Source organism: Pseudonaja textilis, chromosome 1 (assembly GCF_049901715.1).
Source record: "Pseudonaja textilis isolate UNSWEBS1 chromosome 1, rPseTex1.2, whole genome shotgun sequence".
NCBI classification, from domain to species: domain Eukaryota; kingdom Metazoa; phylum Chordata; class Lepidosauria; order Squamata; family Elapidae; genus Pseudonaja; species Pseudonaja textilis.
The window spans coordinates 267,093,756-267,105,969 of record NC_141990.1 but is presented as its reverse complement, the minus strand read 5'-3'; the positions used below and the strand labels follow the sequence as shown (position 1 = coordinate 267,105,969).

At 40.3% G+C, this 12,214-nt stretch overlaps 1 protein-coding gene across 5 annotated transcripts in view; it reads right to left on the bottom strand.

Moving 5' to 3' along the window:
- Positions 1 to 356: 356 nt before the first annotated feature.
- SUSD6 (sushi domain containing 6) overlaps positions 357 to 12,214 on the bottom strand; it is a 72,511-nt gene continuing 60,653 nt past the window's right edge. For all 5 annotated transcript variants that reach the window (XM_026708893.2, XM_026708900.2, XM_026708884.2 and 2 more), the window contains exons 5-6: positions 9,330 to 9,757; positions 357 to 7,615 (exon numbers count right to left, since the gene is read on the bottom strand). In XM_026708893.2, coding sequence (XP_026564678.2) covers positions 7,590 to 7,615; positions 9,330 to 9,757 — 454 coding nt within the window. In that variant the 3' untranslated portion in view covers positions 357 to 7,589. The remainder of the gene's footprint in view (positions 7,616 to 9,329; positions 9,758 to 12,214) is intronic.

The window sequence follows — 12,214 nt, the reverse complement described above, 5'->3', positions numbered from 1 at the left end:
AATGAAGAAAGGCTGAAGGCAGCAAAAATGGTATGTGTTGGCGATGTAAAATTGCTGAGTTCAGAAAAGGTGTTAAAAATTATTGGCACATGGTTTGTCTGGAGGCGTATGTGGCTTTTCTCTTCCCCCCATTGAAAGCTATACCAAATCATTCCTGAATAGGGCAGCCTCCAAATCAAATCAATAAAAAAATTTGCTGCGCGGACCCTAAATGATTGCTTTAAATGAAATGTGACATGTCTATTGGAGCAATAGGCTTTCTCTCTATGAATCTCAGAAAAATGTTCACTATTCAGCTGTTCTTTCAAGAAACTGTTTGTATATCAGTAGAAAAAGAAAAGCTACACCATGGGCAATTCACTTCAAAAAGTATTTTAATTTAGAAATGCAGTTATATACATAGAATTGAAATTAAATTAAATTTTGTACAAATATTAAAATACTATCATCACACCCACTGCAATGTCCAGGATGGGTCTATATATATATACACACACACACATACACACACACACATACACACACACACACACACGTATATATAGATCCATCCTGCACAGTATTATAGAATCTTTAAAATCCCATATATATATATATATATGGATATAGATATATATATACGAGTACCATTCTGTAAATAAATTCCAATAAATTCCTAAGTGATGCAGTTCAGATTACAAATAAAAAGCACTGAAGGCAACCAGGTTTTCCTCTTTTGTATCTCCAGCTACCTACAGCCTGTCATCTGCATTACAGTGTAAATATGCGCCTGAATGTTTGTTCTAACAGGATGTTTAGTCTGAACTCTGTGAACTTCCATGAAAAATGAAGCATAAGTCAAATTTCCAGCAGAAATTGACAGCTATGTTCCTTAGCTCACCAGCTGGAAAATGATTTACATTAACACAGAGGTTTTTAATTATCCAATGATATTTCCTCTGGAATCTTAACAACATGAAAGAGGTGATCAAGTTCAAAAATACTTAAAAAGCATCGAGGAAAAGAAGCAGACATGGGTTTGAAATCCGTAAAATACCACTAAATGTGGTGTGATGTGCCATTTAATGATTTCCAACTTGCCCCTCTTCAAAGCACATTACTCCTTTTGGGAGTGTGTGTGATACACATATAAGAGTAATAATGGAAACTGAAATCTGATTCACAGCATTGCGATTGCATCTACTGTATACAGTAGTTAACATTAAAACGTTAAGAAAATGCCATGTACTTCTTAGGGATTTGCAGAACACAAGCTCTGGGACCTGAGGTTGACCACAGATGATTAGTTTATGTCTGTGTGTTTACTGGCATACAATGCAATAATTATTGCAAATCCAGTTATGATCTGTCATGTAAAGTATGAGTTAGACGTGACACATGGTGTGTTTCTATGCTTCTAAGCAATGTCTGAAAATTGCATGGGTACATTATATTGGAAAACAATGAGAAGACACAGTAGTTTCAATTTTTTGCACTGTATAGACACTCACCTCACAATAATGAGGGTATAGGATTACATACCACAGTTGTGTATGAACTATTACTCAACCTAGCACAATTAACAAAAACATCTTTGGTTCTGGAACCGCTTTCCATACACACATACCCCTTGTAAATATTTTAATTAGTATCATGGTTATTCTTGTATTAGTATACTTGAAATGAGTAAACATTACAGGTAGCAAAAAAAGAAGGAAAACTGAAAGAGTACTGAGATTCCTGGAGACTAAAAACAAAACAAAAAGCATTTTGTAGCAAGGAAGTGGAAACTACTAATTGATTGTGCAAACTTTTCAAGCTGCAGATCTAGCTGCCCATCTATCTATCCAGTGTCTGAGGGCTGCTGACACCGATGTAACATTTTAATCAGGAAATGGACTTGCAGACCCCTTACATATGCCACAAATAGCAGGAAGTGATTATTATAATGTATTTACTTAAAATAGCTAAATCTGAATCATTAAAAAGTGCTCCAGTGTTTTTAAAAGAAGTTTCCTGGGAAGACGACTCAGAAGAATGCTTAATAGATGTAGCCTACCCTTAAGCATCTAATGTTCTTCAGTTCTTTTCTATACTTTCCTCCATACTGGTATTCCTTGAGTTACGACAGTTCACTTAGTGACAGTTCAAAGTTATGACACCTACCCCCCAAAGTACTTACGACCCAGTCCCAAAGTTAGGTATGTTGCAGCATCACAGTAATCGTTTGCCCTTATGGCTAACTGCAGAGATGCTACAACGTGCTCCTGCCTCTTTCTCCCCATCCTTCCTGCCACGCCGGGTGTCTCCACACACACTAGGCCTGCTTTGCTAGGTCTGATCCAGCTTGCTCCTCCCCACCCCATGTGGACCTCGCCAATTGCTGCCGCGGAGACAGAGAGATGGAGAGCTAGGTATGCCCATTTGCCACTGCCAGGGAGTATGCCTCAAACTTTGGCACCCAAGGCATTGCAGGAGATGAGCAAGCACCTCCTGCATGTGCGGCATGGGACTCTCAGGCATGGCCTCCCCCCCCAGCTGCAATGACGGGTTCACTGCAAGAGGCGAGGGTGTCCCGGGCTTCAGCTTGGTTTTCCCACTGCTGCCACAGCCGGCTGTCCAACTACCCAGTGGTCCCACCTCCTCCTCCAGCCAAAACACTGCCAAAAAAAAAAAAAAATGTTGATTGACTGCCTCTGCTGAGTTCGCACCGTAATCCCCGAAGTGGCTCTCGCATTCTCTTCCAGTCAAAACAGCATAAAAAAAAAAAAGAGCCATGTTGATTGGCTGCTGCCACTGCTTTCACGCCGCAATGCCTGGAGCCACTCATTCAAACCAGCCACCCAGCAGCACGTGGAAAGTACCCATGGCACCGTCCAGGACAGGACCAAACAACGCTGGCCTCAGGGCAGAAAAGGCCCCCACTTTTTTTTTTACTCAGATGCTGGTGAGGCTGTTTTCCTTAGATCTTGCGTTCTTAGAGACGATTCCATTCTCTGCGCAAATACGTGTCGGTGAAAGAATGCAAGATCTAAGGAAAACAGCATCTGAGAAAAAGATGGCCACTTCTCTGCCATGCGGGTCGGCCTGTTCTGGAACTCTGGAAAGGTAAGTGAGTGATTGGGGATATGGAGTTGGTGCAGAAAAGGCCCAAGGAACCATGGGGACCCCAAGGGATTGCAAGTGGAGCATGAGATATTTCAGTGGGTGAGGGGAGGCCTTGGGTGGCCTGTTCTAGCACTAGGCCCCTCCACCACCACCCCACGGTCTTCCCCATCCTCAGATACCTCATGTGCACTTAACAACCTGTGCATTTGACTAACAAATGCATCGGGGAAAGCAGAAGGGGCTCATTCATTTAACGTGATACAATTAACGAATTCTCGGATTATGAATGTAGTTGACAGGCTTTATTACATTCGTAACTCGAGGATTACCTGTGTATTTTTTGTATTACTGTATTCAGGCCTTAAATGTGCAGTTTTTAAAATATTAAAGCACAAAAGCAGATTCATTCTCAATCAAACATTTCCCCCCCACTTCTTATTTTATATGAAACTTCAAAAACAAGGGCAAGAAAATAAAAAATAAAAAAAGAACTTGGTAGTCCTGTTTATTTTAACAGGCATGGATTCTCAAGCTTCAGCTTTTCCTTCAAAATGAAGGAAATGCTGGGAAAGATGTGTCCTCTTCAGATCTAGTCTTGCAATAATAGTAAGAGTGGCAGTTTTTTTTTAAGATACTGATATTATACTGATCATTAATATATGAGAAAAATGGGGTGCTCAGGCCTCACATCCTCATTAAAGGGCAGCTTTCTATAGTGCACTTCAATCCACTTGATACATATTCACCACAGAAAAGCAGCACTGCATTTTAAGTTAAATGTCTTATTTTCAGCATGTATTGGGTGGAAGAATAAGGAAATAACTTTTCTCAGTGGAAGAGAAAAACGTCCTATGGTTAATTTATATAGTTCACATATGATCCATATGTTCACCAACTCATCTCAATGATAACTACTGGAATGAAAAAAAAAAACCCTTTGTAATAACAAAAAAAAATCTATTGAACTAGACAGATCAATCTAAGTCACTTTAAGGCAGTTTCATGGGTTCATCTACCAACCAGGATTTGTAATAAAATGGGGGATGGAATGGCAAGCATTCATTCATCAGAAGAACAAGATTAACCAGGAGACTCAAGTTTCAGAAAAGGCTCACATTTTAAAAACCAGAACCACATTTTATTCCTGCAAGGCACAAAGTGTGCTCTTACAGCATCTAGTTCTCCCTATAAAAGGCTGCAAAAAGTTAAATGAATAATTAGGCACCTAAGAACTACACAGTGTTGGAGTAGCAGCCCTTCCAACTACGTTACTGCTCTTTGATGCGTCAGAACTATGTCAATTAAAAAAATATTCTATTCATTTACATCTTCAGCAGATACCCCAGCATATACTTAACAACTATTGATTGGTATCTTTGCTTTATATGAATTCGCCAATCAGATCAAGAACCTGAGAATATTACATTTTAAAGGGAAAAGAAACTTAACAATTTTGAAGATGGCATTTTTATTGTTGATCTTCAAAATTCAGTTTTCTACAAAGGAAAGCTATTTCTTGCCCTGAAAAAAAATCACAAGATCCAGCTATAAATTATTCAGCTAAAATATTAGGACCCTAAATCCTTTATAAAGATTATCTATACTAAAGGTTTCCAGAGAATACGGATGCAGTACACAGAACATGCTGGCTACATATTAAAAAGGAAGGATGCCAGTGCTTGCATGCCTTCCTTGTGTGGTTCCCATTAGCATCCAAGCTAATAATATGATCTGCTCCACCAAAACCTTTCTTTTGAAGGGAAACACAGGATTATAAACTTTGATGGAATGAGAATACGTTATTTCAGAGTTCTTACATAAAATGCAATGGTTTAAAAACCGCACAGCTGAGTGAGAAGATTCATATTCAAGGCTAATCCAGTCGTATGAGTCCAGAAAGAAACCGGTATTAGATAAACGTCACTCTACATACTTTAAGACATCTCCATCTCAACCAAAATATTTACCACTGCACTAAGCCAGTTACTTAATCTTACTGAATAAGTTAATTGGCTGTGTTCACAGACCATGATAAATCATTCATCAACATTTATAAACCACAATAGCTAGGTCTATACAGTATGATAAACATTATTGTGGTTATTTGGTTTAGGAAATTTTATGCCCCTAGTCATTAGGATCTCCTAACTCCTTCAAAAGAAGTGCTTCTAACTTTGTGGGATTTCAATCAAAGCTCCTCTTTTCACTAAAGTAGTCACAGGGGAAAAACAGGTAGAGATAGCTGGAAACGACAGCACAAACTTGGCAAAAAGGTTTTTGTTTGATTGAGGAAGAGGTGTTTTGTACATAGCCTTGTTTCTGGAAGCAGCTCTTTCAAAGGATTTGCACAGCCTTATTAGCCTCTGTATAATATTAGTTATGGCTAGCTCTTCCTGCACATTTGCTTACTAACTGTTACTGAAACATCTTCTATGTAATGAGATGTATATATATTTGATATGTATCCATTCACTTACAAGAGAGCAGAATCAAAGCCAAGGCAATATATATTGATACCAGTATCAGGCCCCAGGAAAATCCAGAATTGTTTGCCTCTGTCATATTATTAAAAGCAAGCAAATTATTGGTTTCCTCAGTACTTCTGCACATCCTGAAGGATAAAGAAAACATGCAGAGTTCTAAAGTTTTGTCACATTGCCACAGCAAATTCTACTATACACCTTAAGATTGTCATAAACATTACCCTACAAATTTGCAGGAATATATTCACAAAGGTCAGAGATTTTACCTTTATTATTTGATAAAATGAAAGCTGTGGTTTTTCCAAGTATTTGCTTTCAATACTACATTTCTGTCAGGAATATTCACAAGAATACTCATAATTCTGAGCTTGTGCAGGCCACCTAAAACCAGGGATTATGGGCAGCCATCCAAAGAGGCAAAAGCTATTTCCCATTCCAAGTTCTTTATGCCTACAGCTGGCATGTCCCCAAGTCTGGGACAAGGTGGAGAACTGGTACTTAAGCTGCTTACGTCTGTTGTACAAATCTTTGGGAAATCACACAAAAAGTCTTGATTTGGGAGGTTCACTTGAAGAAAAGCTATTGAATCAGTACTTCCATAATGTCATCAAGAAACGTTCACAGATAGCTAGAAAAACAAGAGCAAAAGCAGACTTGTGCGAGAGGACGTGAGGTAAACAAGCATGTTCCCTGCATAGTAAGAAGTTTCCAAGTGGAAGTAGCATGCAGAAGGCAACACACACAAAAATATAGCATGTCGAGGAAGGGAGGATCTTGCATCTGGACAAACAGCAGCATGGCTCTTTTTTAAGGCAGGCTATCACTAGTTCATTCAAGGCAATTGGACATACCAATTTCAAAAGCTAAATACTTGCTAACCATGATCAATACTTTAAATTAACAATTGTTAGCTGAAGAAAATGCAGGCCCTGGCAATACCTCCACAAGGACAGAAATCAACCACAGCAACAAAATAAAGTAGCAATGCCAAAATCACTCTGTGTGAGCTGACACAGGAACGCATGTGACAGGTGATAGATAATGCTACTCAAAAGCAACAAACTGACATTCTACTGATATTTGAAAGAGACTAAACCAATCATATATGGAAGGCTTTGGATCAGCTGTAATACGGCCACAGTATTGCTGATAGGATGAGGACATGGACTTAGCCATGCAAGTGCTCTTAAATCTGGCTACATACAAGGGAATTTCTCAAAAGTTTTCTGCAGCCCTCAATGTATGCCACCCAGCATGTTCAAAGAGATAAAGAATGTCCTAGTGGATGTGGTGGGATGAAAAAAAGAAAAGAATGAATGCAAATATATGAGAGGTACAGTCATTTCACCCTTGAGGAAAACAGAGCACAAGAAGCAGCCTAAGCTATTTTTTTCTGAAGTGGTCAGTAGCAATTTCCATTTAACACAGCCAGCACTGCTTATTAATGTGTTGATGTGCAGTTCGGATTATACAATTTTCAACACCTGAGGTCTCAGCAACCAGTATGTGTCACTTTTATAAACTCCCTCCCACTCAGGCCATCTCAAGGCATTCTTCTTGCCTTCATAATGTAGCTAATAAATAGAACAAAACCATCTGCACCAAACAAAGCAAGCTGTGGGTTTGACCCTGCTTTCTGAGACGTCCAGAAGCTAGCAAGGCTGATGAGAAATTGCAGCGAGCCAGTGTGAGAAGGAAGGAGCAAGGCACAAGTAAATGGCAACTCTCCAGAGACTCAAAATCATCTGTCTGGGAAAGAGGAGAGGCTGGAGGAAGGCTTGAGTCTAAAGCCCTCCTTTAATGCTTATAGAATGAGATGGAGAAGAGAGCTGGCACCGGTGCACCCCACTGATGCATTGAAGGTGGTGTCTTGGTGGCATCCTTTGGATCTTCAACTAAGGGATATTTTCTGGAAATATTCAGGGTGCAGCACTTCAAGGAAGGGAAAGCCAGCATGAAGCGCTTATCATTCCGAAAAGGAAACTAGAGAGAGTGTAGACTTGACGACTGTTGTAACCTTCATGCTTCTTTCAACAATGGAATATCTGGAGGGAGGGAGAGAGGGAGGGAGGGAGAGAAGAGGATGTTAGATAATCTTTGTTTGGTTCCAGGTTTCAAAGACAACCCAGCACAGCCCTGATGGAGCCTGAGAAGCCTATGAGGTCCATCTGAAATACAAAAGTTCTTATTTAACCAGCCAAGTTTCTATAAAAGCTTGGCATTCTTTAAAACTTTCACTGGCGGTGTCTTTGCAAGGCTTTTCCCTTAGAAAGGCCCTAGAGTCTAATCATAAGAGCTTCTTTGGATTGACTCAGACAAGAGAACAAAGCTTATTTATTCTTCCCAATCTTGGGATCAGACTAAGGCTCCTTCTAATAGGGGGAACTGTACCAGTCAGAGACCGATTTTGCCCTGTGTCAGTTAAACTCCTAGTCGAGAGAAAATACTATAAAATAATTGTGCACTGTGTCATCTGGCGCTATAGAATAGGCAGATTTTAATTGGAAGAACTTCCTCCTTCTGTCATCTCTGGGGATGCCTTCTCATAGCTTCCATCCTGGAGGTAGAGTACCATGCCACTACCATCCACATGTCTCCAGTCATTCCACTCTCTACATAGTAGCTGGCTGTTTTCATGAGCCCTTCTCATTTTAAAAAGAAAATGCACCAGGGTTAGGGTTTTGTGGCCGGCCTGAAGAGAAACTGTCCAGTTCAAGCATGAACAACTCCGGGGTGAAGAGATGCTTAGTAATGTAGAAGTGCTGCAGAGAAGTAAGGGAGGAAGGCCTAAGCTGCCTTTTCAATAGGTATTAAAGTATTCTAGAGTTTAAAATGCATGAGAGTTTAGTTTTGGATTTCTAAACTTCTATACCAGAATAAATAAAGACCAAAGATGAAATAAATTATGCACCTTAGAACCCTGCATTAGTAAGCCATGAATGTAAGACTAGGGTTTTTCTGTTTGGTTTTTCTGTGTACTTTGGTGAAATGCACAGAAAATTGCAATTAAATCTATTAATGGGCAACCCTATGGAATTATTAAGGAGAATAGGTTAGGAAGGAGATCTCTGTGTGGAGTGCTACAGGGTTTGGTGCTTTCTTCACTGCTGTTTAACTTCTACATGAAGCCAACAGGTGAGATTATTCAATGACATGGGGTAGGAGCCATCAGTATGCTGACAACACCCAGCTTACATTTCTACTTTAAATGATGTTGTGGGGGGGGGGGTCTAGTCTCAGTCTCTGGGATTTGGATGGGGAACAACAGGCTTCAGTTCAACCCCAAGCAAAGTTGAGTGGTTTGGGGTCTTGGGGCCACCTGGCTCCAAGTGTGGATCCTGCTGGTTTTTCACAAGGTCCTGAAAACATGGTTCTGCAATGAGCATGGGGACCTGTGAGTGTGATAGAGCCTGTGCCATGGCTGCATTGACAGTTATGGTCAGATATGACTACTTCACCTATGAATTTTCCTGTAAGTTTTCCACATGGTTATATATTGTTTTTAACTTGCTGTGTTTGTTTTGATGTTTTTATATTCTTTTTAATTGTCTGCGAGTCACCATATATTGAGATGGATGGCTATATAAATCAGATAGATAGATAGGTGATGGATAACCTAAAGGTTCTGGAACAGTTTTTCTCTTGAAGATTATGCTACTATTTCTGGATTCAAGGAATAAATGGAGCTTGTAGGATTTACATACATTTTTATTCCAGATATATAAATCCAGATTCAAAGACTTATTTCACATTACTTACCATCCATGTATTCCTCTGAGGAAGCGAGTGATAAAAGGCTTTGTACGTCACTGTTTTCTGAGTCTGAAGTCTCTTTGTGCCCAGTTTTACTACTGGACGTGCCAGCCACCCAGGAAGATGTGGTCGCCTGATGCACTAGAACAGTTTCTGAGTGGTGTGAGCTGCCAGCTTCACCCAATCCAGAGCGTCCAGGGGTTTCATCCTCCCTAATAAAGCCACTGGGACCCACTTCGTCTGATGGTGGCTGTTGCATTTCCCTTGCCTCGCTCTGTCCAGCGCCTTCCGAAAGGACGATCTGAATCCGTGTATCTGAGGAGGATATGCAGTTTCCAGCACTGCCATAGACAGCTTCTTCATAAGATGGCAAAGCTACCTGAACTCCATCCACCATAATAGAAACCTGGTCCCCAGAAACACCTTGATCACGCCTGTGTTTGGAATTCAAAGAAATATTTAGGCACAATGACATAAGCAGCATTTTATGGAACAATAAAATGGTATAAATAAAACAGGGCTAGCAATCCTATTTATTTCACTGTTGTTTTAGAGGGAAAGGTATTAGTAACGAACCATATCTGGTTTCCTCCAAATGTCTTAAGACCACCATTTTTTAGAATTCTCAAGCACCATTTCAAACTGGCACAGCCATCAGATATTTAATGAACTGCAAGGTGAGAGCCAGTTTGGTGCAGTGGTTAGGGTACCAAGCTTTGACACTGGGATATTATGAGTTTGAGTCCCACATGAAGGCACAAGCTGGGTGACCTTGTGCTAATCACAATCTCTTAGCCCTAGGAAGAGATAATCTTGCCAAGAAAACTGCAGGCACTTATCCAGGTAGTCACCAGAGTCAACACTGACTCAAAGGCGCAAAAACACAAAAACACAAAAACCCCAATGTATATATAGGACATAAATGGGAGAAGGTTTTCATAATCCTAAAGTACATCAGAATATTCATTTTGGGATTATTTTCAATGAGGTAGGCCAATTCTTTAATGAGTAATACAAACTTTCCTTCCTAACGTGAATGTGCTTATGAAATTGTTGCTAACTAAGGTCGGGAACTAAAACTCCTGAACAAAAATTATGCTGAAATGAAGCCTTCTTGTTTAATACTGAGGGACTAGGCTAGGGTCTTCATTCCAGTTAAGACTGATATATCCCTATTATGTGCTTTCGGGTGCCCTTTATTCATTTAACATTACGTTAAGTTTGTTGAACATGTTACTTCAGAACTTTATATTGCCACTGTTTCATTACAATGTTTCCCTCACAGACAGTATTGGGATTTAAAGTACTTTCCATGATCAATATGCCACTACTGTACTAGCTGGTGAGCACGAGGAGACCCAACCATGTTCCAGTTTAAAGTTGCAGAAATAGGTAGGGATCATTATAATCACTGCATAGTGAGATTTATCCCATCCCAGCTCTACATTCTGCAGGAAAAATGTCTGCCATCTTGTCAAACCAACTACAGTGCCATGACAAGGCCAAGTTAATCTGGGAACCAAAACCTCTTTGGTTATTTCAGTTTTATATTGGTCAAATTAACACCCCGCTTCTCTTTTCTCAAGAAAAGGGGATATATAACAATATGTGTAACACATTTCCTAAAAGCACCTCTTATTTTCTCAGTAAGGCTTAACCCAACAATGTAAGATAGGAATAAAAGAGAAAATAAGAGAACCTATAAAAATGTATCTATCACCACCTAAATGAGCTGCGCCAGAATTACTTCTATATCGTAACTCATAGCTTATAGTAATTGCACTATGGCTAAAATACAAGATGCAGATGAAAATATGTTCAGGAAGAGAGGTTAGATATGATATGGTTATTACATTTCAATGGCAAATTATGTTAGTATTAAATAAAGAAAGACAGAATGGCTTCACTGACAATCAATTTCCTCATGCTATCCTGGGCCCACAGTCAATTAAGGAAGAGTATGTTCTTTTATAACCTTATAAATTGTTAGCATTCTATAGATTAGCCATTTCTGCTGGGAGTCAGAACTATGGGTTAATTTGAAAGATATGGTCTGCCAGGTAACTGTGACACATCTAATTCTACTTACAGCAGTGGTGGGATTCAAAAAGTTTCATCACCGGTTCAGTGGGTGTGGCTTTGTGGGCGTGCTTTACACACATGCACACCAGTGGTGGGATTCACATTTTTTTTACTAGCGGTTCTGTGGGTGTGGCAGGGGAAGGATACTGTAAAATCTCCAGTCAGAGGTGGCATTTGCTGGTTCCCCAAACTACTCAAAATTTCCGCTACCGGTTCTCCAGAACTGGCCAGAACCTGCTGAATACCACCTCTGATGCACACACTTTGCGTGCATGTGCATGTCAAATGTGAACTTTGTGCAGCTGCAGAAGTGTTTGCGCAGCCGTAGAGGCGTTACAACTCACCTCCTGCAAGCCTGCACTCTCCCAGTTGCTTCAGCAGCTGCCACGCGGCACTCTTCTGTGACATGCAAAGCAGCTGCACTTCAAAAGCAGAGGATAAAGGTGAGCATGGGAGCCCAGGTGGGCAGGTGGGCCCAATAGCAGAGCTGTGGAGAGAATCGGTTTGGTCTCTGCTGCTCATTGCCGCTACCAGCTCGGAAGAACTGGGCTGAACTGGTAGAATACCACCACAGGCTTACAGGGACTTCATAATTAGAAATACTTGGAATTTTGTCTTGCATCCAAGCTCTATGCACCAAGCAACTACCTAAAAACCGCCAGACTCACTGGCAACATTACCACTATTATGCAGCCTGTGTTTCTTGCCAAAGTGTACCGAAAAAAAATGAACTCTAAATATCGCCAGGCAATGATCTGACGATTTCCTACAACCAAACACATTTCACAAAACTGAGCAAGATCTGAAAA